The sequence below is a fragment of the Peromyscus californicus genome, unplaced genomic scaffold (genome assembly GCF_007827085.1).
Source record: "Peromyscus californicus insignis strain IS unplaced genomic scaffold, ASM782708v3 Scaffold_20__1_contigs__length_68692818, whole genome shotgun sequence".
NCBI lineage: Eukaryota > Metazoa > Chordata > Mammalia > Rodentia > Cricetidae > Peromyscus > Peromyscus californicus.
The window spans coordinates 23953962-23979764 of NW_026294503.1; the positions used below are offsets into that span (position 1 = coordinate 23953962).

The following is a 25803-nucleotide window of genomic DNA, read 5'->3' on the forward strand; positions in this document are numbered from 1 at the left end:
GTGTGCACCACCATGTCCAACCTTTTTGTGTATAGTCTGGGGGCTTTGAACTCAGCACAGCAAGCATATTACCAACTGAGCCATCACCCCAGACCCATAGGTAAAGGGTTTCTTAAATATGATTCCCAAAATCCCCTCCAAATTGAAAATATGATATGTTGATCTTCATTAATATCTTCTACTGTTTGGCAGACACTGGTTTAAGAAAACCTGGAAAAATAAGCCACAGACTGGAAAAATATTTGCAAAGCATATATATGTACAACAAAAAGCTTGTATTTAGGATATATGAATAACTCCCAAAGTGCAATAATAGAAATTCAAACGATCCAATTAAAAACACATAAAGGATTTGAACAGGTACTTAGCAAGAATACACGTAGAACACAAGTAATCACATGAAAAGATGCTGAACCTCATTTGCATTTTCAGAAGAAGGAATTAAAATCGCTGTGGGTACCGGGATATTCCCACAGTGGCCACAATGACAGATTCATTACAAATGTCGAGCACCTGAACTCCTGGGCTGAGGGCAGCAAAGGGAATGGCACAAGTATGCCGAACACATCTTCCTGTTTTCCTGAAAGCAAAACTGATGCCTGCCACATGAGGCGATGCTTCACTTTCAGGAGCACCCCCCAGAGAAACAAAAGGAACGTTCACAACAGCTTTACATGGAATAAGTAAAAACTGGAAACACGGCAGTGTTCACCAATGGGTAAACACGTTATATGGATACAATGAAACACCACTTAGCAATGAAAATGATGACCAACTAATATCCCAACAAAACATATGGATCTCTCTCTTTTCTTTTTTTAAACAATCTATTATGTATACAGTGTTCTATCTCCATGTACCCCTGCAGGTCAGAAGAGGGCACCAGATTTTATTACAGATGGTTGTGAGCTACCATGTGGTTGCTGGGAATTGAACTCAGGACCCCTGGACGAGCAGCCAGAGCTCTTAATCTCTGAGCCCAACAAATGGATCTCTTAATAAGACTTTCATACTCATGGTATATGAAAGAACCCAGTTGGAGGAGGAAAATGGGGGGTGTGTGATAAATAAGACTTCATGTATATAAGTTTCTAGAAAGTAATTAATGTAAGGAACAGATAAATCAGCAGTTGCTGTACACCAAGGAGAGAGTAAAAGATTACAAAGAAGATATAGGAGGAATTTTTACAGGGTTTCTTTGTGTAGATCTGGCTGTTCTGGAACTTGCTCTGTAGATCAGGCTGTCCTCAAACTCATAGAGATCTACCTGCCTCTGCCTCCTGTGTGCTGGAATTAAAGGCATGCACCACCACTGCCCTGCTAATATAGAGGGAATTTTTTTTTTTTTTTTTTTTTTTTTTTTGTTTTTCAAGACATGGTTTCTCTGTGTAGCTTTGCGCCTTTCCTGGAACTCACTTGGTAGCTCAGGCTGGCCTCGAACTCACAGAGATCCACCTGCCTCTGCCTCCCGATTGCTGGGATCAAAGGCGTGCGCCACCACCGCCCGGCTAGAGGGAAATTTTAAGATGATAGATACGTTCATCATCTTGATTTGGTAGTGGTTTCACAATGGGTACTCATGTAAAAACTTACACAATTATATACTTTAAATATGTAAATGAAGCTACATATATGCTGTGCATATGTGTGTATCTGTTATTGACTGATGATCCACATGATTTTTTTTTTCTGAGCTAAAGAATCACTCTGTGAGCCAGGCGGTGGTGGTACACACCTTTAATCCCAGCATTCCAGAGACAGAGGCAGGCAGATCTCTGTGAGTTTGAGGCCAGTCTGGTCTACAAAGTGAGTGAGTTCCAAGACAGCCAGGGCTGTTACACAGAGAAACACTGTCTCGGGAAAAAAAAAAAAAAGAATAACTCTGTGGCTCAGGATGGATGACTCCCCGTTTAAAATCACCCTGCCTCAGCCTCCCAAGTGCTAGGATTATAGGTATGTGTCACCATGCTTGGCTAAATACTTCTTTTGTTGTTGCTTTTCTGTTGTTGAAAATCTTGGGGATCAGGAACAGAGGGATTAGAATTCTATTTTGGCTTTCCCCCTACTTCAATTTCCTTGTCTAGAAAATAGGGATAATAATAATAGTACTTACCTATAGTAGATGGAATGCTTCACCTCTCCCCCTCATATATGTCCATATGCCAATTTCTTAGTATGCATGAAGCCTGGTAAACACACATGTGCATGTACACACACACACACACACACACACACACACACACACTTCTTCGAAGATGTGATTAAGGATTTTTATATAAGAATATCATTCTGGATTATTCTTGTGAAACTTAAATCCACTTATAAGTGTCCTAGTAAATGACAATCAATTCAAGCTCTGAGACTTCAAGAGAACCTTGTTAGAGACTTAGGAACTTCATTTCAGGAGATACAGATTCAAATAGTCTTGCATGAGTGTTCCAAACGAGATAGGAAAACCAGGAGCATGAATGAGTCAGAAGTGCTGATTTAGTGCAAGGCAGAAAGCAGTTGTAAGAAGTTTCTATTGAAGATGAGGAAGAGCAGGAGCTGTGTGAAGGCACTATGCGACTATTAGCAATAAGAAGGAAATATAAACACACACCTAGTAACTCTCCAGCAAAGCCTGATGGTGTCTGGATAGACACCTTAAGTCTCAGGAGCAATATGCTCATCAGATGACTATCGCTAAAAAGTGACCATGAACCAAAAGTCATTTCCCCAGACAGTAGGCTCAGTAAGGTCGGTGAGGTTAGCTCAAGTCCTGTTTCCTGAAAGGTGTTTTTATTTCTATTTTTAAAACCTCGTTTGATTTTTACTTTATTGTGATTTTTCCATTTATTTTCACATATGAGAAAATACAGAGAGATTTGTAACAAACAGGTGGGTATCCCAGACGAAGAAGAAAATCTTTGTTGGCAGACTATATTCACTGAATGCTGAGAGAATATATTTCTGTTGTTTTATGCACCAAACGTGGCAAATTTGATCTGGAATTAATTCTCAACTTCAAACAGCACTGACGTGTTGCTAAGAGTATTATTTAAATTGTTAAGTTTCTCTGCGAATTAAGTGATGTTAAGCCACAGGAAAGCCACACATAGTAGTAAGCACTAGATAAACACTATGTGAATTTTGAAGAAAAAAAAAGATTTCCGATGCCAATGCAGCTGGTTCTTGACGTTTTTGCTTTTCTAGATTGCGACTGGCGGACTGGAAACCATAATGTGGGAGTCTCTTGCAAATTTATGAAATTAAACCATGATGACTGGCAAAAAGAACGGAGTGTTTGTCTAGGAGGTTCTGCGGAGCCTCGAAGTTCTAGGAAAGGAACTCTGTAACTCTCGACGCATTTTGCTTTTTGCTTCTCTATTAGTTGTTTCTATAAATCTCTTATTCTCCAACGCAACTTCGAAGGGAATGCAGGAGGCAGGGCGCTCTCAGGAGAAAAACACTTTCGATGTCTATTTGAGCCTAGAAGCCGTCCAAGAGCTGGTGCCAAAGCTTCGTCTTCAGAAAACTACGACTCCCAGAAGCCTTTGGGTCGCAGGATTGGAAGAAGCCTCAGAAAAGGGGTGGAGTCCAGGGGAGAAGTCGTTGGCCGATTCCATTGTCCTGAGTGGAGGGACCACCTGGGCGGATGTGGACGGATCGGCGTTCTGATTGGTTGTAACTAGAAAGGGCGTCCGCCGTGGGATTGGTACGGTCCTCGGGGGCGGAGACCCAGCGGCGGCCGCTCGAATTTCCCGGGTTGGGCGCGCGGGGACTGCCGGGAAGCTCTCGGGACGGTTACCCACCGGGCCAGCAGTGGTCCGGAGTGGGGTTTCGACATGCAGAGCACTGACCTGGGCAACAAGGAGAGCGGCAAGATATGGCACCGCAAGCCGTCGCCGGCCACTCACGACGGGTGAGGCCGCGGGGCTGCGGAGACCGGCGAGGGGGCGGGTCTGCGGGAGGCTGAGAGGGGTAACGTGGTGGTGGGGTGCCGGCCCCGGGAGTCCTGCCTCTGGCCATGCGCTGCATTCCCTGGGTTGGGACCTCAGGAGGAGCAAGTAGCTCCGGAAGTCGTCGGCTGCAGATGCGTCCCAGGTTCTGGTCCCGGGTCCCAGGGAGCGGGAGGCAGGAGGAAGGCTCTACGATTTATGCAAAAGAATTTGCAGTTCTGCTGAGTGCCAGAACTCCGCCTGCTTTGATTTGTTAATGACTGTTCCATCTGGGAAAAGACTCCATCCAGGAGGTGGAGAGAGCAAAGACAGCAATTGCATATCCACCTCTCCAAAAGCCGCAGCTCGCCATCCTTAAGTCATTGCACACATCTGTAATGTTGAGAACTAAGTTCTGCAGTTTGCACCGAGGAGTGTATATCGCTGGGGCTGTCAACGATGCGGGGCCTTCTAACGCTTCTTTCCATTCTGTTGAGTTGGCCGGGTTTGAGACCCGGCCTCCTGTGTGACGTCAGCGGCCGGTAGTACATTTGTTTTGGTTCACATGGTGCATGTCTAAGTGATCTTGGTGTTTCTGATTCCCTGGGCTTGCACGTACTTCATCACTTTGGGTACATGTCTCGAGGTTGGTTACTCTAAAGACTTTTCTGTTTATCTTTTAGTTGCTTCCCCAGAAATCAAAATAAGTGTCTTTGTAGGCTGAAAACACAATTAAAAGTGTTGGGCCAGCCACTTACTTAACCAGCCAGCCACTTTGGTTTCTGGTGGCTGGCCACCCTTTATCAATGCTGTTGACCCACCAACCTGTTGAATAAAAACGTTTGTCAATAGTGGAGATTCTAAAGTTTTCATTTCCAAATATGGAGTTTGTGTAAGTAGCACTCTCTACCTCTGGCTTCTCTAAAAGGTCTGAGAATTATAGCTAACCTACTATTTCCTGCCGTTACAGAGTATCTAGATAAGATATGTAAGATAAAAAAAAAGAACAAGTTCTTTATTATGTGCTTCCACAAAAACAAAGCTTTCTTTTTTGTTCATTTAAACCAGTGGTTCTCAACCTGTGGGCAAACGACCCTTTCACAAGAGTCACCTAAGACCATTGGAAAATACAGCAGATATTTACGTTACGATTCATAACAGTAGCAAATTTACAGTTGTGAAGTAGCAATGAAAATAGTTTTATGGTTGGGGGTCACCACAACCTGAGGAACTGTGTTAAAAGGTTGCAACATTAGGAAGGCTGAGAACCACTGATTTAAACCCATGCTATGCAGGGAGATGGTTAGGTAGATAAAGATGTATTCCAGTTTCCTGTCTGTTGCTGTGATAAAACACTCTGACCAAAAGCAACTAAATTAGGACAGGAAAGGATTTATTCGGCTTACATTTCCAGGTCACAGTCCATTATTGAATGAAGTCCGGGCGGGAACTTGAAAAAGAAACTTCGAAGGAACACTGCTTGCTGGCTGGCTGGCTGGGTCATGCTCAGCTAGTTTGTAAAACATGCAGCTGAGGACTACCTGCCCAGGGAATGGTGCCACCCAATCAAGTCAATCCCCTGCAGTCATGCCACAGGCCAGTCTAATCTAAACCCTTCCTCAGCTGAGGCTTTGTTCTCAGATGACCCTAGGCTTGTGTCACATTGACAATTAAAACTAACTGGGGTACCCATACTCCACAAAGTTGTCCTCATCCTCCACATGTGCTGTATGGCATACACATACACTACACACCAATAATTACCTTTTGGGGAGGAGGGTTCAAGACAGGGTTTCTCTATGTAGCCTTTGCTGTCCTGGAACTCGCTCTGTAGGCCAGCCTGGTTTTGAATTCATAGAGATCTGCTTGCCTCTGCCTCCTGAGTGCTGGGATTAAAGGTGTGCTCCAAAACCACCTGGCAATAATTACATTTTTTAAATTAAAAAAAAATATTACTGTGGGTTGAGAGAGACAAAGATGAGCCAGAAGATTTGTTGAAGTAAGTGCAAGTTTACCAGGTGGATCCTTGGAGCAGATAATCAGTCAGTAAGCAGGGATAGTCACACTTAGCAACACAGTTTGTTAACCTGAATACTGCCCTTGGTGACCTGGCCAAATTCTACTCTGTCATAATCTTATTTTTGTTGTTTGATTGGTTTTGTTTGTTTTATCACATTTTTTTGATTGGTTGACTGATTGGTTGATTAATTGTATGTGCATGCCGCAGTATACACGTGGAAGTCAGAAGACAACCTTGGGGAGGTTCTCGCCTCCCACCATGAATGAGGGTCCTGGAGATTGAACTTGGGTCCTTAGACTTGGCCGCAAGTACCTTTACTGGCTGAGCCATCACGACAGCCTGGCTTTGGTGTTTTGAAACAAGGTCTCATTTTTCTATCCCAGCCTGAGTAGGAACTTGTGATTCTTCTGGCTTGGGCCTCCAAAGTGCTAAGATTAAAGGTCCTTACCACCATGCCTGGCTATTTTTAATATTGTGAACAATCATCGTTTGATTTTTGTCATCAAATTGTAATGTTACAGAAAAAAAAAGGCTGAGAGGGAGAAGTTATTTGTTGGGTCTGAGTTTATTTGTGTCTGTGTTCGTGTATGTGTGTGCAGGTGTGCCTGTGAAGGCCAGAGATCAGCATCAGGTGTCCTTAATTGCTCCCCACCTTAGATTTTGAGTCATAGCCTCTCACTGAACTTGGTGCTCATCGCTTTAGCTAGACTGGCTGGCCAGTGAACTCAGGGGAGCTGTCTGTCCCCAGTTCCCCATCGCTGGGTGATGGATGTGAGCCGCCAAGCAGGCTTTTCCGTGAGTGCTGAGGATCCAAACTCAGGTCCCCATGCCTCTGCAGGGGCACTTTACTGACTGAACCATCAGCCCCAAAGATATGCTGATGTTGTTTCAGGATAATTTTTGTTTTATTATGTCCTTATTTGTTTTGGCACAGGGTCTGCTGTAGCTCTTTTGGCCTCAAACTCACCATTTTAGCTGACAATGACCTCGATCTTGTGATCTTTTGCCTCCACATCCCAAGTGCTGGGATTGCAGATATTCAAATGTATGTGTATCACCATGATTGGATTAATTCTTTGTTATTCTTGTTTTGGTTTTTTGTTTGTTTGGTTTTTTGAGACAGGGCTTCTCTGTGTAGCCCTGGCTGTCCTGGATCTCGCTCTGTAGACCAGGCTAGCCTCAAACTCAGAGATCTGCCTGCTTCTGCCTCCTGAGTGCTGGGATTAAAGGTGTGTCCCACCACCGCTAATTTTTGTATGTTTAACACCATCGAACTACATAAAAATGAGGGTTTTTTTTTTGTCCCTAATCAATCTAAAAAGCTGTATATTTAGATAAACATGAGGAAAAATAATTTTTTTTCACTGCTGAGTATTCAACCTAGGGCCTTGTACATATTAGGCAAGTGCTGTACCAATGAGCTACATACATCTTCAGTCCTTGGAGAAAATGTTTAATCCACATATCAATTTAGCACACTTCCGTAAAGTTTTTTTAAAATGAGATCTTAATTGGAATATTAAATATTGGAATATTAAAACTCTTATACAAGGGGTTGGAGGGATGGCTCAGGGCTTAAGTGCGTCGGCTGCTCTTGCAGAGGATCCAGGTTTAATTCCCAGCACCCACTTGGTACCTCACAACCATCCGTAACTGCAGTCCCAGGGGAATCTAGCACCCTCTCCTGGCATCTGCAGGCAGCAGGCGTGGGCAGGGTGCACAGACATACATTCAGCCAAAAGACCCATACGCAGAAAACAAATAATTTTTAAATGATTCGTACTCAAAAGATAAAATTTCCACTATTAAATACTGTTGTTGAAATAAAGAAGGGGTGCTGGCCGGAAGACTCAGAAGGTAAGGGAGGCTGCTGCCAAGCTGGGCCTCTCGAGCTTAATCCCGGGGGCCCATGTGGTAGGAGAGCACCGATTCCTGTAAGTTGTCCCGTGACCTCCACATCTGAGGCATGTACACACTCGCGCACGCGCGCGCACACACACACACACACACACAATTTTAAACAGAATGGGATTGTACCGTTCTTGAAGACCAGAATGATTATGCATGCTCTCTTCTTTTTTCCGTTTGTTCTTGAGATCTGATCTCACTGTGTGACCCAAGTCAGGTTCACGTCCTCCTGCTCCTGCCTCCTGAGTCCTGGGATTATAGGCGTGTATCAGTCTGCAATTCTCTATATTGAAGAGTCATTTTGGGCTGCAAGCTTTTTTCTGATAGTGTGTGTGTGTGTGTGTGTGTGTTGGCATATATGTGGAGGTCGGAGGACAACTGTGGATGTCACTTCTCTCCTTTCATCATGTGGACCTAGGGGATCAAACTCAGGTCACCAGGCTTGGTGGTGGCAAGCATCTCTGCCTGCTGAGCCATCCCACTGCACTGGCCTAGTGCTATAAGTTTTATAAACAGTTTCTCAGCAGATATATGGCACAAGAGTCCTCAAAAAATAGTAAATTTAAACAAATACTGCTGTACATTCCTTACAAAGTTTGCCCATGAAAGAAGTATATGATTATTAACAAGTACGTATCAAATGTAGAAAAGTAGAGTGGGAGAAAGTCACCCATGTTCCTGTTCTCTGCACACAGCTAGCAGTATTTATACGTGTTTATACTTTTTCCCATGTGTACACCTTTCCTTTCGCATTTTTATTTTAATTGCGTGCTTGTGTTTGTATTTATGTATGAGTGCTTTAAAGACTAAGGTTAAGATGCTTGAACTTTCATGTAGCTTTATTCATGCTGCATGTTTCTATAGGGTAATATTGAAGAATAAACTCCATTTCTTACCGTTTGAGAAGTGTGATTCATGGGGGTTTGAAAGAGCAACTTAAAGCACTCCACAGATGTGATGAGAGTGTGTTGTGTGTCATAGGTCAGGTGCAGGAATGCAGTGATGAGCAAGTAGTCCTCACAGCACATCCCTGCTGGGGTACTGTGCAGGTCTGTTAGAGGAGGAGATACATTTAACTCATCTGGGAGCATTCTATATTACGGAAACGGACTCTTATACCCTGTTGCCTGTTCGTCATAGCATGTGCTGCTCCCGGGTATCTGTAAGTGACAGCAGGGTAGGAATCTTGTCTATCAGTTTGTCCTAGTGTCTGGCTTCCTCAGTTCTGACAAGTAAGCTGTAGAATAATTAATGAATAAATGAATGCTAGCTTCTCTCATAATGAATGGCTTTCCGAACTATTTAGGAGTTTTTATAAGATGGCGTCTAGGGAAGAGAAGGAAGAGCACCAGGAAGAGTAAGCAGGCAGAACACTGTCAGTAAAACCCAATGTGTAAAAGCTGGTATGTGACATAGAATGTAACATTTAGATTGTTGTGTCTTGGCAGAATTATAGTGAACATTGTTCACAGCACTTCCGAATACCATCCGAAAGCTTTGCGGTTTTTGAATGTGGCTTTTGATGGCTCAGGCGACTCCTTTATTGCTGGGGACCACCAGGGAAACATCTATACTTTTGACTTGCATGGAAACAGGTAAGCAGATGCTTTGGGTATGGCCCTTACCATTCAGGAAGTTACTGACTGTTGACTAGTCCGTTACCTCCTGCTGATTTACAAAGTGCTGCTGAGTTCTCGGAAAGCTGCTTTCAGTGCTGATGAAGAAGGGAGGGAAGAAAGGATAAAGGACTGGTTTACAGGGTCTCTTTATAGCCTGGGTTGGCCTCCTCATTGCTGGTAGCCACCATCCTGACTGCTTGTTTTTTTTTCCCCTTTCATTAAAAAGAAATTACATTGCGTTTTCTTTATCGTATGTGTGTCTGTATGTGTATGCATGCACATCATGTCACAGCTTGCATGTACAGGTCAAAGGATCACATTCACAAGTTGATTCGCACCTTCCACCGTGTGGGTCCCAGGGACTGAAATTGGGTCGATAGGCTTTACGGCAAGCACCTTTACCCACTGAGGTATCTTGCCCGCTCTGCTTGCTTTTTCTTTTACTTAAATTTTCCATGACTGCAAATGTATTGTTAAGTTCTGGTACTTCATTAGGCAGTTTAGAAACTTGATTTCCAAGAACCACAAAGGATTATCACCATCCTCCTTCCTCTTCCGTTTAGTTCAGAAGCAGTTAGGTAGGCTTGATCTCTGAGTCTCCATGCCACGAGGCAAGGTGGGAAGGTGGGAGGATGTCTGCACAGGGCAAGTGTCAGTGATGCGGAGTTAGCTCAGACAGTCTTGATAAATAAGACAACACTGGGAAGATAAGAACCTGGCTTCCTACCGGAAGAGGGCTCAATGGAAAGAAAAGAAGAAAGTAAAATGAACCCTTTGGCTTTAGATTAGAGTCGGATTTGTCACATGACTCTGGGTTTGAATATCTGAGCAGAGATAGAAATAAACACAGACGTCTGTGGGAGTGTGAGCACAGTACACATGTATATCTTCCCCAGGGTTGTCCTCTCGGGGCCAGAACATGTCAGGAGCACTGAATGTACCTCATGGCCAGTTCTTAGATTCCAAGAGCTATCCCTTAATAAAAGAAACCAGAGATCCTTGCAGAAATGGCCAGTTTCAGAATAGCGATGGGTGTAGTAGAGGATGAGCCTGTTAATATTTCATAGATAGAAAAATTATCCAGACAGCAGTAAGGATATGCCAGGACACAGAAACCAGCTGAAGGAGTGCCCATGTGGAGATGATTCGAGCATTAAAGTAAATAGTGAAAGTAATGTGTCATACCCTCTGATGTCAATCAAAATCCACATATTCCTGCTGCAAGCAGCTGTTTACTTCGGACTGGAATATGGCACAGTCGAAAATCTTTCTCCCCACCAAATTCTTTTTTTTATTATTTATTTTATCTTCCGGTACTGGGGTGTGACCTTGGGGCTTTATACAGGTAAGCACTCTGCCACTAGATATCCCCAGCCTCACCACAAAATTGTTAATAATAGGAGAAACAGAATAATGGTTAAAATGAAAAGACCTGGCACATACTTTATAAATCAAATGATTAAAGTTAATAGGACCAGTAAAAATCTGTGTGACTAGATAGAGTAAATGCACAGTTCTGTGTGGTTCCTGCCAAAGACAGAACCTGGATGCAGCCAGTGGGGTGTTTACTAACAAAACTGGCCTTTAGCTGTTGAGAAGCCACAGTCTCGAAGGTTGGGAAAGGCAGTAGAGCTTGCAGATGGAGAGAGAGGGAAGAGCATGGCGGAGGTGTGAGTCTGCACCCATCCCTCTGTCAAGCGTGCTGTGAGTCAGCTGGCAGGATGTGGATGGACTTTGAAGACTGGGTGCTGGACATGTAGGAAACATGGTCTTGGTGACTTACTCAATGATCGTTCAGGAGAAGCCACAGGTTTATCTGCAGTCGGTTAGAAATCTGCTAACCATCATTTCTGCTCTTTACTAAAAATAGCAGTGAACCCAGCGGTCCCATCCAGTCTTCCTCACCCACCTCGGCCTGTGTAGTATTTGTGTAGTGTTTTTTTGGACAGCATGGCTCTAAATCTTGTACAGGAGCCTTGAACTCAACATCTTTAGGATAAGATTTAAGATTCCCTATCCTCAAGCTCCTACCCTTTTTTCCTAAGCTCGGAAGCTTAATGTTTTGTAAATGAAGTTCTAATTATGTGCCAAGCTCTCTCTTAAGAACTCACAGTGTATTATTTCACTTAGTCACATCAGACACTTAGGATTCCTGTTCTTGTCTTCCTGTTACACTTGCAAACCCCGGGTCCTTCTCTTCCCCCATGTGTAACGCATGCCAGGTCTCTCTTGGCTTGGCATGGTCTCTCCCATGTGTCCTTTCCACTGTGTGCTGGTGTCTCTGGCTGATGTTTTCTCTGGGAGCTTACAGACAATCACCTTTCTCCTCAGCCCCTGTCTGTTAATTGCCATTGCTTCCACAAACATCTAACCAAAAGACAGTTGTAATTCCACTGTGCTCAATTAACAGAAACGTAGCAATGCCTCCTGTCTGCAAAAGTAGAACCCAGTCTCCTTAGTACAGTCCCTGAGAGGTAGCTAACCGTGGCATTTACACATGATAGGAATGCCTTCATTATTCACAGTGCGTCTCTTAGACCTTCCTGTCTATTTTTGGCCCACCATCTTCTAGGTCTCATTTTTCTCCTCTCAGGACTCCACCATTGTAAAGTTTGTGATCACTGGTAGAATTTCTGATACTAATGCAGCTATTTATTTCTTAATAGGTTTACTCTTGTTCAGCGAACAGCACAAGCTTGCACAGCCCTGGCCTTTAATCTTCGTAGGAAGTCAGAGTTCCTTGTGGCATTAGCTGACTATTCCATTAAATGTTTTGATACAGGTAAGAAGTCCTGTCCTTTGAAGTGGAGTGAAATATAGACTAGCACACTGAGAGGCCCTTACCGTCTGGGTAGTCTCAGGAGCAGTCCGTTTAAGACTGCTCTCGCTTCAGGTTGCCACGAGCCTGGGGTCCAAGGACCATTCCTGCTTCAGGTTAGCTGCTTCCAGAGTCGGTGTTCCTAACCACCTTCAGTTTCAATAACCTTCTAGAAAACTCAGCAGAACTTAAGAAAACATTGTCTTAGTATAGGCTACACATTAGAGCCAGCCAGTGGGAGAGATGCATAGGATAGGATCTGGGAGGCTTCTAAAGAACACTTCCATTGTCTGCTGTGATGAGCTCCCTCTCAGCATCTACATGACCTGACTTTGGTGTCAAGAGTATTAACTGAGGCTCCATCACACAGACATAATTAATTGAATTGTTGCCTATGTGTAGATGTGAGGGCAATCTGACGGTAACATCTCTCACCCCATTATCACCAGGCCTGTGTGGATGAATCCCGTTTCCAATCCTCCTGCCTTCCTGATACTCAGTCTGTTAATGTTGCTGGTCTTTCTGGTAAGACCGGCCCCAACTCTGAGTCCTTAACAGAAGCCATTTATCTGTAGCTAAGAGGCGACTGAATATTATAATAAAGATATTCCTATCATGTGGGAAACTCCAGAAGTTCCAAGATTACTTCCCGTGAGTTTGGACAAAAACAAGACCTGTCTTTCGAGGCCAAATTCCTTACTATACAGTTATCCCCCACAAAAATTACAAACAAACAAAATCCCATATATTTCATATCACATTAATTATGTTTTTTAAGTTGGCATTCTGGAGTATTATAGATTAAACCCCTTATTCTTCAAACCAGTCAGAAGTGAAAAGAAAAAATTTTAATTGTATTTTTTGTTACTAAATAATTGATGGTATATAATATTTAAAAAGATATAAATATCATTAGTCTTAATAATAGTGACAATGAAGTCTTCTCTAAGGACTATGTTCTGAATTTATATGTTCTGATTTATTTTCATCCTAATAACTAACTGAGATGGATATTGTTGTCATTTTGCAGACTGGGAAACTGAGACAGCGAGATAACTTACCGTCCTAGGTTAATATAAAGCAAAGCAACCAGAATTCAAGCTTGGAATGTCTATGCTGTACTCCACATGCAAATAAGCAGAAATAACTGTCTTTTTTAGTAGTGTCTAGAAATCCAGTCAGCAATGCTAGGACAAAAATTCTTTTTTTGGTTTTTCGAGACAGAGTTTCTCTGTGTAGCTTTGCGTCTTTCCTGGAACTCGCTTTGGAGACCAGGCTGGTCTCGAACTCACAGAGATCCACCTGCCTCTGCCTCCCAAGTGCTGGGATCAAAGGCGTGCGCCACCACCGCCCGGCTTGACAAAAATTCATTAAGAAATTAAATCTTTGTGCTACAGTTAGCTTCTTTGCAAGGCACCATTTTCTTCTGTCTTAACTCCATCTTTTTATAGCCTAGTCTCTCTCATTAAACCCCACACCCCAGTATGTTCCTTAGATGCTATCTCCAGTTCCCAGCTTCCTAGTCACCTTTTTCTGTCTGTCTGTGGCAAATCCTGCTTCCTCACAGCATCCATTAATAAATGATGACTCCTGTGCCTCCTATCCCACGATAACAAGACCCGAGTCGCCAAGGTCATAAAGCCCCCTGATTGTTTTGGTCTTCAACCTGCTGTCCAGCTTCTCAGTAGCACTTAAAATTTGGGATTGAGCCGGGCAGCGGTGGTGCACGCCTTGAATCCCAGTACTTGGGAGGCAGAGCCAGGAGGATCTCTGTGAGTTCGAGGCCAGCCTGGTCTACAGAGCAAGATCCAGGACAGGCACCAAAACAACACAGAGAAAACCCTGCCTCGAAAACCAAACCAAAACAAAACAAAACAAAAACCCCAAAACTTGGGCTTGAAGCTGGAAAGAGAGCTCACGTAGTATAGTGCCTGTTTTGTAAGTATGAGGACCTGAGTTCAAGTCCCATAATCCATATTTTAAAAAATCCCAGCACTCGGGAGGCAGAGGCAGACAGATCTGTTCAAGGCCAGCCTGGTCTACAAAGTGAGTTCCAGCGCAGCCAGGGTTGTTGCACAGAGAAACCTTGTCTCTAAAAACCAACCAGTCAAACAAACCAACCTTGGGATTGACCAGGAAGTCAGATAGGAGACCAAGTCTCCTAGAAATGCCGGGGAAGCTGCTGCACCCATGATACCTCACCATGGCTGCCTAAAGAAGCCTGAGCAGGGACACACTAGCCATGGTAGCCTGAAAGGGACAGATCTCACAGGCTCCACCTCTAGACCAAGAACTACAGCTTCGTTGGCCAGCTTTGAATTTTCTACTCAATAGCAGAAAGAAAGTTGCACTTCATAAAAAAGGGGAAATTTTTCCAGCCTAGGCTGAGAGGGACAGTACTGAATTGAAAAGTGGTGGTTTAAATGTAGCTTATGAAAAGCTCACAGTGTTTCCCCCCTTTTCACATTTCACTGCAGAACAAGAGGAAGGAACGAGAGCAGTCACGGGCATTAGGCTGGTGTTGGGAAACTGCTGTTTCCCCAAGGAACTCGTTGCTCTGTCTTCAGTTCTGACCTACTTTGTATCTTAGTGTTTTCAAGATTTCTATCTTGCTCTCTTTCTCTCCTCACTTCCACTCTTTCTGGGAGGAAGAATCTGGATCACAAAAGTGATACAATATTGACAATTTAGAAACATTCACACAAGTGTGAGGATAAAATAAAACTCAGATTTAGTTCCTCAGTGGCAATGCTATTTGCTTTACCAAACTGTTTTCTCTGCACACACAGACAGACACACAGACACACGACTACCTCAAAGTCAAACCTTTTAGTAGTATTTATTTATGTATTGAAACAGTTCTGCTGTGTAGTCCCAGCTGATGTGGAATTCGCTGTGGAGCCCAGGCTTCAGACTCAGCTCCTCCACTTTAGACTGCTATGTGCTGAGCCAGCACGCCTGGCCCAAATTCATTTCAGTTTTGATTATCTGTGTGGCTTGATTTCTTTCTTCTGAAATAGGATCTCTCTGTGTTGTCAGAAATGGCCTCATATTCACTATGCTGTCCAAGCTGACTTGAAACTTACAGTCAACCCCTGCCTCAACCTCCCAAGTGTGTGTTACTATGCTTGGCACACTTAGTTATTTAAATCAAATTTGCCCTTTCCTCACCGTGCTAACTCTGTTCTTCTTTGTGCACTATCACATGATGTCACAGCATCAGCAGCTGCTGATAGCTGAGCTGGAACCACTGGAGCCCATAGCTCAGTGCGTCGGTGGTATCTCTCTAGCATGATAGCTTTTGAATGTGCTCCTTTTTTCCTTTGCCAATTTCTTAGTGTAAGCTCCCGTTTCTTGTCTGGATTGTTACAGCCCTGTCTAGTCACTTCCCCTCTTCCCGTCTATAGACTATAGCCTCAAACTATTTGTAAAACAGAGACGCAGATATGCCATACTGCAACATCAAGCTGTTGCCATGGGACGGTACCCAAGCTCTAGTCCTCACTGAGACTACTCTTCGCCCTGAGTAGGTCTCCTAGGGAGTATCTGTGATTGTATGTTACTGACATCCCTGTGGTAAACGTTACCCACAGGCTCCCATCGTTGCCAGTGTTAAAGGAGGTGCCTTTGTGTCCCTGTCCATTAGTTGGGTTAGCCCACAAATAGTGTTTATGAATAGCGTTTTGTTTATCAGTGAGTGATACTTTACACGTAACAATCTCACTGTTACCTCAGTCACCAAGGAGCTGGTTAGCTGGATGAGAGGACATGAATCATCAGTGTGTTCGATCTCTGTGCACGCGTCCGGAAGATACGCCATCACTACTTCCTCGGACACAGCTCAGCTCTGGGACTTGGATACTTTCCAGAGGAAAAGAAAGCTGAACATCCGCCAGTCTGTGGGGATACAGAAGGTTAGCAGTGGTGTCCTGTTCTGTGCTTTTCCCGCTGTTTGCTTGGTCTCGGGATTCAGGGGGACGGAGTCGGATGATTCTGTGTGTCTTCAGTAGCTGTGATCTCACAGGAGAGCGCAGGCAGACTAGATAGTCGGGATTAACTCAGAACACCGAAATTCTTCTTTTAAATTATTATAGCCGTGAAACTGCCACTGTGGGAAGTGACAGATTTTAAGATGTTTTAGTTGTGAACCCTTTTCCAATTTTGCTATCAACAACCTTAAACATACAGCAGATTTATAAGAACTTCATATTGAACACGGATACTTGTCATCTAGAGTCCTTCATTAACATGTTACTGTACTGTGCAGTTTGTTACATGTTAGTATATGATTGATCATCTCTCCCTCTGGTCATTGATTGTTATTTTAAAGTAAATTTATTTAAATGCAAACATCATTGTACTTAAGTACTTAAGCCTGCATTTAATCAATCATGGTTGAATTATTTGTTGATAGAATATTTACACATGAAATGCCTACACATCATTTGGTGAGTGTGACAGATGTGTACACTTGTGACCTGTGTGGGATGATCTTTACTGTTGCCTGATAAAATTTTATCATATCCTTTCTTCCTTTCTTTTCTTTTTTTTTTTTCCACAAAGGAGATGTTTTTTTTTTATTGAGGATTCTTTTTTTTTTCCATGTAAAAGTTATTAAAGGTGAGTGTATATTGAGTTGACTCTTCCATGATGGCAGCTCACACAGTGGGAATAACCAAAGCTGTTCAGACAGCATTGTGTTCATTTAATTAATCCAGGTTATTCCCACTAATATTTGGGTTCAGAACTATCACATCTTAACCAAACAATAAGTTTTAGCTGTCTTGTGACTTTTGCTGGTAGCAGTGGCCACTCCTTCTTAAATTTAGAGGAAAAAAAATTTAACATGAGAGTAAAATCCCTGCAGAGTGAAGCCAAATTTTTTAGGAGTAAGCTGACCAAATATAACATATAACATACATCCTCTTAGGTGTCCAGATAAATAAAGCCAAAATAAAGCAAGGCAGTCGGCCAGTCAAGGTCCGTGAAGTCACTGTCTCTAACGTTTAATCACCAGAGTGACTGCCAACCCGTGAACTGAAGGGTGGGCAGAGGAGGGTGGCGTGCTCCAAACAAACCTGGATGCAGTATTGCATGCACACATACTAACTTGAAAGTCCATTTGGGTATAGCCAACAATCCCACGCATTGAATTCTTCTTATTTTATTACGTTCCTCATGTTCGTTTCTCAGTTCATAATTACATAGTATGTGGGAAGCCACTCTGCAGGGGGCACTGGATCTTTCCCGTCACTGCTTATCGTCATAGCCTTTCACGGGTATTTCTGATATTTTTTTACTACGGTTTGGTTTTTCTATTATAAAACTCATATAAATTGAACTATTTGGTAATCATTTCTTTTTTATGTATTTTTGTGTATTTTTAATCACTAGTCCCTTTTAATCACTAATTAGTACTCTATATGTAAATATACTACCTTTTAAAAGAGTCATTTATTTTGCTTTCCATGTTCAGTATTTTTTTCTCTGATTAGCTAAATACTATTTTTAGTAGTATCTGTGTCTCCTGTGAGATTAATTGCGTTATTTAGGCTGTGTTGTAATGTGGTGTTGCCTTTATTCTCTTCGTTATTAACATGAGCAGCCAATAGTGCATGTCAACCAAAAATTGATCACACGGTCTCCATGGAAATCCCAGAGTTCTTTAGCGTGCTTTTAATAATTAAAAAGAAGATGGAAGTTGTAGGCAGCATATTCATTAGGGACATGAACCAAATGTCTTAGTAGGTCTTTTCTTCTTTAATTGCTTTAGCACTTAAATGGAATTTAACTCCCACAGCGGAGAGAGGAGTGGGAGTTGAGCCCTCAGTGGAGATGGCTGTGGAACAGTGACAGGAGCCTTGTGCTCTTAGCATGGATGCCAGTGTGAACACTGGTCACGCAGACGTTTAGTGAAAAACGTCTCCAGATTTTAGTGGTATGAGAATCCAGTTAGAGAGAGAAACAGTGTGTACGTGTGTACCGTGATGCATGCATGTAAATATATCGCAAAATAATGGAACCCCGTAGTCTAGAAGTTACCAGCAAACTGTTTCTTTACAAAAGAGATAGTTGGGCAAACAGAATGGCTGGGCAAGAAGGGCACTTACCACCGGGCTTGACAACCTGGATCGGATCCCTGGGACCCACGGGATGGACAGAGAGAAATGACTCCTGCAAACTGTCCTCTTACCACCCTGTGTGTGCAGTCACATGTGTGCACACACAAAAACACTCATGCACAAAGATAAATATAGTACGAAACCAAGATTATATAGCCCTTTAAAATGAAACTGTTTAAACATGTAAAATAGCCTGCTGTGCAGCCTAGGCCTGTAGTCTAAGCACTCAGGAGGCCCCAGGATTGCCTTAAGTTAAGGCCAACCTGATCTGTGTAGCCAGTTACAGGCCAGCCATTAAAATATAAAAATAAAAAAAAAAGAATAAATAATAAAAATATTCTTCACTCCTGGGCTATGCAAAATTTGGAGATGGCCAAATAGTTTCTGTTCCTGGTGTACAGTGTTGGAAATGGAAGCTAAATGTAACCCAGTCTTCAAAATAAAACTTTAATTCTGATCGAATTTTAACTGACAGGATATTTTTATTCCAGGTTTTGATTTTGTAATTTAAACGGGACCTTTATTTACATTGATGATCCTTTCACTATGATGTTAATCTCATAATGGCACTTTTCATCTAAACAGTGTCCCATTTTGCTTGTCTGTGACACCAGTTTTTTTAAAGATCAGTCGCCTCGGGAGAGGCCTCATAGCCTGCATGGGTCCTCCCGTCCCATCACTGTTTAACTTGTATCCTGTTCTCTGATATTTCTTAAAAGCAGGAACTTAGTCTCAAGGCTTCGGTAGATTCCTGGTAATCTTCTCCACGTGGTATTTTAGCCAGTGTAAGATCAGAATAGTAGCTGTGCCTACCTCAGACTTGACTTCATTGTTTAAGGTGATATATATGCAGTACTTTACACAGTGCTTAGTAAAACTGCTATGTATGTATGTATGTATGTATGTATGTATGTATGTATGTATGTATGTGTTTGGGGCAAGTTAACATAGCCCATGCTGGCCTTGAACTCACTATAGCTAATGATGGCCTTGAACTTGATTTTCCTGCCTCTGCCTCCAGTGTGCTAGGATCACAGGGATGCCACCATGCTCAGTTTATTCGGTGCTAGAGCTTGAACCCAGGGCTTCATGCATGGTAGGCAAGCCCTCCGCCAACTATGCTACACTCTGAGCTTCTCTCTAGATGAATTTGGGGGGGGGGGGGGTTTCGAGACAGTTTCTCTGTGTAGTTTTGGTGCCTGTCTTAGATCTCGCTCTAAAGACCAGGCTGGCCTTGAACTCAAAGAGATCCGCCGGGCTCTGCCTCCCAAGTGCTGGGATTAAAGGTATGCACCACCACCGCCTGGCTCTAGATGTATTCTTTAAATCTAGATAGTAACGTATTTTTCTTTTGAGCTGTAGGTGCACAATTCTTTACTAATAATTTTGAAAATTAGAGGTGTTCAATTCAGTTTATATCAAAAGATGATCTGACCTTAGTTAACTGGCAGCCCGATCTGAACTGAAGTGGCACAGTCCAGAGCATGAATGTATCCGAGGATGCGCTGCCGGCCAGACCACATCCTGTTGTGGCAGGTGTCGTCTTGCAGCACCTTCTTAAGGTGGTAATAACGCTAAGTCTGAAACATCTGTGTTCCTAAGACGTCCAGAAAAGTGACCGTGGACCTTTGAGTCCAGCGTTCTTTGTCGTTCTTGGTGTTGTGGGCTATTTCCTGGGGTGGGGTGGGGTGGCGGTAAACCTAGGACCATGTGTTAGGCCAGTGCCCTCCCTGCTGAGGGAGGAGCTGTGCCTCCAGCCAGCCTCTTGAGGTGCTTTTGAAGGACTGCCACCCCAAACTTCTTTCCACTGCATTTTGTGTGTAGTATAGCAGCAATTAAAAGCCCGCCAGGCACAGTGGTGCACACCCTCATCTCAAATGCTCCAGAGGCTGAAGCAGGATGACTTTTTAAATATAATGCAGTATTTTTAAAATAGATTTTGCATCCATGTATTTATTGCATGTGCACGCACATGCACAAGCTTTCCATGACGTACACGTGGAGGTCAGAGAACAATTTCCAGGAGTCAGTTTTTTCTTCCACCACGTGGGTCCTGGGAATTGAACTCAGGTCACCAGACTTGGTGGCAAGGGCCTTTACCCTCTGGGGAATTTTGAATTCAAAGCCAGCCCAGGCAACTTCGTGAGAACCTCATCTTAAACAAAGAACAGAAACGGGCAGTAAGAGATGCCAGTTGCTGAATGCCTAGCATGCAGCTAACTCCCTTCCCTCCTTCCTTCCTTTCTACGACAGAATCTGGCTGTGCAGCTGAGTGTAGAGCTGAAAGTGGGGTCCAGCTGGCCTCCAGCTCTTGACCTTCTTGCCCTAGGCTCCCGAGTGCTGAGATTATGCAAGCAAGCTCCGCCAGGACCGACTTATTAGCTATTTTTCATCTTAAATAATCCTAAACTGCCGGGCGGTGGTGGCGCACGCCTTTAATCCCAGCACTTGGGAGGCAGAGGCAGGCGGATCTCTGTGAGCTACCAAGTGAGTTCTAGGAAAGGCGCAAAGCTACACAGAGAAACCCTGTCTTGAAAAACAAAAAAACAAAACAAAAAAAGATCCTAAACAGCATGCTGCTCTCCAAAAGGACGAACTGAAATTCAGAGTCATTAAGTAACTCGTCCAGTGTCACATAGCTTATAAAATGGTTGCGCTCTGACTCCAAACCCGACTACCGCAAAGCAGTCCATAGTACTGTACTGTGATTTAATTGGAACCTGTCACAGAAACACATAGTGGGACACGCTTTTAGATTGATTGAAGGTGCCATTATGACATTTACGGCATAGGGAAAGGCCCAAAGTTTCTTTGAGAGTCTGTGTCATCAATGTCAATGAAGGTTCCGCTTAAATTACAGAGGTAAACTAGTTACACCTCTTCAGATTAGTAACTCAGGGTTCTTGTGATGCTGAGTTACATTCAGTTCTTCAGTTAGGAGTTGGGAATATATCCTTGTATCCATGATTACTTTTGTTCAATATATATGGGAAAACCCTTTATGACATCTGTCAGAAAATGGTTCATAACGAAGGTTCTTATATGTCAGTCTCTATACAGTGAACACTCCTTAATAATTTCTGTAAAATATTGCCGGGCAGTGGTGGCGCATGCCTTTAATCCCAGCACTCGGGAGGCAGAGGCAGGCGGATCTCTGTGAGTTAGAGGCCAGCCTGGGCTACCAAGTGAGTTCCAGGAGAGGCGCAAAGCTACACAGAGAAACCCTGTCTCGAAAAACCAAAAAAAAAAAAAAATATTACACCTGGCTTCCATTTTGTTACTATTACTGTCCTGGGTTGTTGTGTTGTTCTGGTTTTGGTTTTGGTTTTGAAATAAGGTCTCACTATTTAGCCTAGGCTGTTCTTAACTGCTATCCTGCCTCAGCCTTGGCATGCTGGGATTACGGCAATGTGCTGCCATCTTTGGCTTCGGGTCTGTCTTTTAGTTTCTCGGTGCTAGGGATCAAACACAGAGTGTTGCACATGGTAGGCAAGACTTCTACCACAGAGAAGGCCAGAATTTCTTAATTTTTGATAAGCCTTCATACACCTCCTCAAACTGACCAGCAAATGCTGGATTGAGTGTGCTTGTCTCCCAAAGATGTGTGCTGGAAATGTGTCCAGATGTGGTCGTGTTGGTGCCCAGCAGAACCTTTAAGATAGTCTACCCTTAGAGTGGTGCATCTCAGCCTGTGGGCCACAACCACTTTGGGAGTTGAATGACCCTTTCACAGGGGTCACATATCAGATACACTGCATACCAGATATTTACATTACGATTCATAACAGTAGCAAAATTATGATTATGAAGTAGCAATGAAAATAATTTTATGGTTGGGGGTCACCACAACATGAGGAACTGTATTAAGGGGTCGCAGCATCAGGAGGTTGAGAACCACCACCTGAGAGGATTCAGTATTCTTAGGAACCCCAAGAGAAAGAAGGGAAGGCAGAAAGGAAGGTGACAGAATTTGAGAGAAAGCCTCTGGCTTCCTACGGGTCTCCACGATTCCTCCGTCTGCAGACACTGCCACTGTGATGCTGTGTGGTGATGCAGCCAGAGACTCACCAGAGCCCAGCAGGAGCAGCAATGCGCTCTCAGCCTCCAGAACTGTGAGCTAACTGCATTGGTTTCCTTACAAATTACCTAGCCAACAGTCTTTTGTCATGGCAACAGAAGATGGCAAACACAGAAGGCTGGAGTTTTCATATTCCACGAGGAAGCAAGTCCAGCCCCTGGAGCTCAGCTGTCCCCTCCTGTGCATTTCCTTAAGTTCTTGAAGTTTTTTTCTAAGCACTTAATGTTGTCAGGAGATGACATTATCTAAATAATAATGACATGTTTCATTAGGAACAATTTTATAATCATTAAAATCTAGCAATTAAAATCACAAATCTGGTAATGAATAATCATGCCGGCAATAATCTTATCACAGCTATTCACCTAAAATAGCAGTTGATGCTCATTAACTTTTAAGCCTTTGCTTCTCCCAGTAGGAATAAACTTTATTACTTTTCTACAAAAAAAAAAAAATGACTGCTAATTAAAATACGAATTTTCTGAAGTCACTTTTTGATACCGGTTTTGAAAGTGTCTTAATGTGTTCATTATGGATTGTAATATATTCATTGCAGATTCTCTAAGACCGTGTTATAAATCTTCTCACATAGTGAGTCTGTATCAGAAGGTCCAGGGATGGCCTGTGGCAGTGTGAGCTGAGCACAAGTGAGGATCTGGCCCTTCCCATCGGGCTCTGTTGGCATCTTATGTACTTTAGTTAGGCTTTTGTGTGTCTTATTGACAATGACCTTGACTGTTACATTTCATAGTGCTTTATTCCATATACATGTATATATGTGTGTATACACACACACATATATGCGTTTTATGCAGATAAATTCAGAGAGTTATATTGAGCTGTCAGTGATCAATTTCAGTGTTTTGCATTTTGTTCTGGGGTGCTAGGGATGGAATCAGGGGCCTCCTTCATGCTAGACAATCACTCTACTGTTGAGCCACAACCACACCCCTAGCCCTAGCAAAACTTTTGTATTCAAAAAGAGACTGGTTAAAGCTTATGTAACAGAACAGTGGGAAATAGATAAAAGATGCCCTTTTCAGCTCTGCTATCAATGGATTCCACCCTCAGTTGTCCATTAAGTAAATTACATCTCTAATAAAATGTGGTTGTAGATAGACTTTCATTTTACTTGTATACATAATATTTACATTTATCTTCACTTTTTCAGTTATTCCCAGAGGACTTACTCTTATAAATTAGTTGGCTGGTCCAGGAGGGATGCTTCTAAGGCTTTTGAGGCGTGTTGCATTATCTTGTCTAGCAGCAGACTGTGACAGAGCCTCCCCTAGGCTTCCACTGACATGTAGTGTTCTTTAGCATGGTTAATGTTTTTAATAGTGTTCATCTGAATATAGGATCATAATCCCTGAACGATGTGGTTGTTTTGAGAGATGCATTGTTGAACAGTATTGTTGTGTGAACATGGGAACATACTTACACAGTCTAGATGGTGCAGGTCGGTCACTCTGTGAGGACTCTTGATGTAGTCATGAAACGTGAGCATGAATGTCTGAAGCTGTCGCCAGTGTGAAACAGCACACTTAAGAAAGTGGGAGGATTATGATCTAAAGTAGTGAGTAAAGGCAGTGTAGATGTGTGAACTGGAAGCATCACTTATTATTATCATGTTAGGTCCTGTACATCCTGCTTCCCACTGAATACATCCAGCACTGCAGGTCTGTTAACCCTGCCATCGTCACACATTTGAGTAGTGAATTGTGCTACAGCTTTACAACATGCTGCTAGGTAACGTAAACTTCATCTTCGGTACATCTGTGGGACAATAGGCAGGCGACTGTATCGTCGTAAATACATGTGTAATTTGTGTATGTATATAAATAGGTTTACTAGCTGTAAAACATTTGATTCAGAGGTATCTAATTTTCATCAGAATTTTTAAATATAAGCTGAAAAAATTTTTAATTGTTATTTAGAATTTTGTGTATTTCATCATTGTCAATGTTTTAGCTGAAAGGGTTTGTCATTTATTTTTGTTAATTATAGCTTATGAATACTGGTATTATGCTATCATATATTAAAATGTATTTTCTCTAGTATAAGTAGAGAGAAAATGACTGTGTATAGTTTTAAATTTAAGAGGACTGTGTGGACCCAAAGTGAAAGGTGTTCTTCTCTGTCTCTAGGTTTTCTTTCTCCCATTCAGTAACACAATCCTCAGCTGTTTTAAAGACAACTCCATCTTTGCCTGGGAGTGTGATACTCTGTTTTGCAAGTACCAATTGCCAGCTCCACCTGAAGGCTCTAGCATCCTATACAAAGTGTTTGCTGTGACCAGGTAATGGACATTTTTAAGAATTTAGCTTCTATTAAAAAATTCTAAATTTTCATTCAGAATCTTGAGGAAAAAAATTCCTCCAGAATTAGATGTGATCTACAGACTTTTTGCTTTACTTTATTATACAAACTTTGGTTTTTCAAGACAGGTTTCTCTGTAGCTCTAGTTGTCCTAGAACTAGCTCTATAGACCACACTGGCTTACCCCTGCCTCTCGAGTACTGGGATTAAATGTGTGCACCACTACTGACTGGCTGCTGTGCATACTTTGAAGTATATATGAAAATTGAGGAATGTATGAACTGCTGAGGACTCACCAGCTGTGATTCTGGTCCTGTTTCTGTCTCTGTCCTTTTCTCTGTTGTATTATTCAGGAGCAAAGCTTACTGTATCATTTCGTTGGCAAATATTTCCATGTGTATTTCTACCTTTGGGGAACATACCATACTATTAGTATCAGATTTTTACAAATTAACAAGCGTTCCTTAAGATTGTCATGTAGGCATTGCTCTGATGTCTGTGCTTTGCCTAATAGCTGGTGCTGATGACAGCTGGGCTCCAATTAGGGGCACAGCAAGCTTTCCACATCTTGTTTGGTTGGTGCAGCTCAAGTTTTTTCCTTGTAGTTTTCTTGTAGAGGGCTGGGTAAATTGCTCAATCAGTAAATATTTGCAAGGACTTGGAGATTTGAATTCAGTCCTTAAAACCCATGGGTTTTTGTTGTTGTTGTTTTTTAAAGCTAGATGTGGTAGCATATTCTTGTAATCACACCACTGGGAAGTTACTGACAAGCAGGTCTGTAGGGTTCACTGGCCAGCCAGCCTAGATGTTGTGGTGAGTTCCAGGCTATGGAGAGCCTGTTTCAGAGAGAGAGTATCTTTCAGCCTCCACATGCACCTATATCTACACACACACACACACACACACACACACACACACACACACACACACACGGTGGGGAGAAGGTGTGAGAGCAATTGTTTCTATAAATCTGATCTTGCTCTGTGTCCATGTGCTGCT

General features: G+C 42.7%; 1 protein-coding gene across 2 annotated transcripts in view; it reads left to right on the top strand.

The window, feature by feature from the left end:
- Positions 1 to 1898: 1898 nt before the first annotated feature.
- Tbc1d31 (TBC1 domain family member 31) overlaps positions 1899 to 25803 on the top strand; it is a 65864-nt gene continuing 41959 nt past the window's right edge. Inside the window, exons 1-5 of one of the 2 annotated variants that reach the window (XM_052747838.1) lie at positions 1899 to 3904; positions 9297 to 9443; positions 12134 to 12249; positions 16021 to 16199; positions 24633 to 24784. In XM_052747838.1, the coding sequence (XP_052603798.1) occupies positions 3828 to 3904; positions 9297 to 9443; positions 12134 to 12249; positions 16021 to 16199; positions 24633 to 24784 (671 nt within the window). In that variant the 5' untranslated portion in view covers positions 1899 to 3827. Of the gene's footprint in view, positions 3905 to 9296; positions 9444 to 12133; positions 12250 to 16020; positions 16200 to 24632; positions 24785 to 25803 lie in introns of those variants that run through there. The other variant, XM_052747839.1, reaches the window with a different exon arrangement.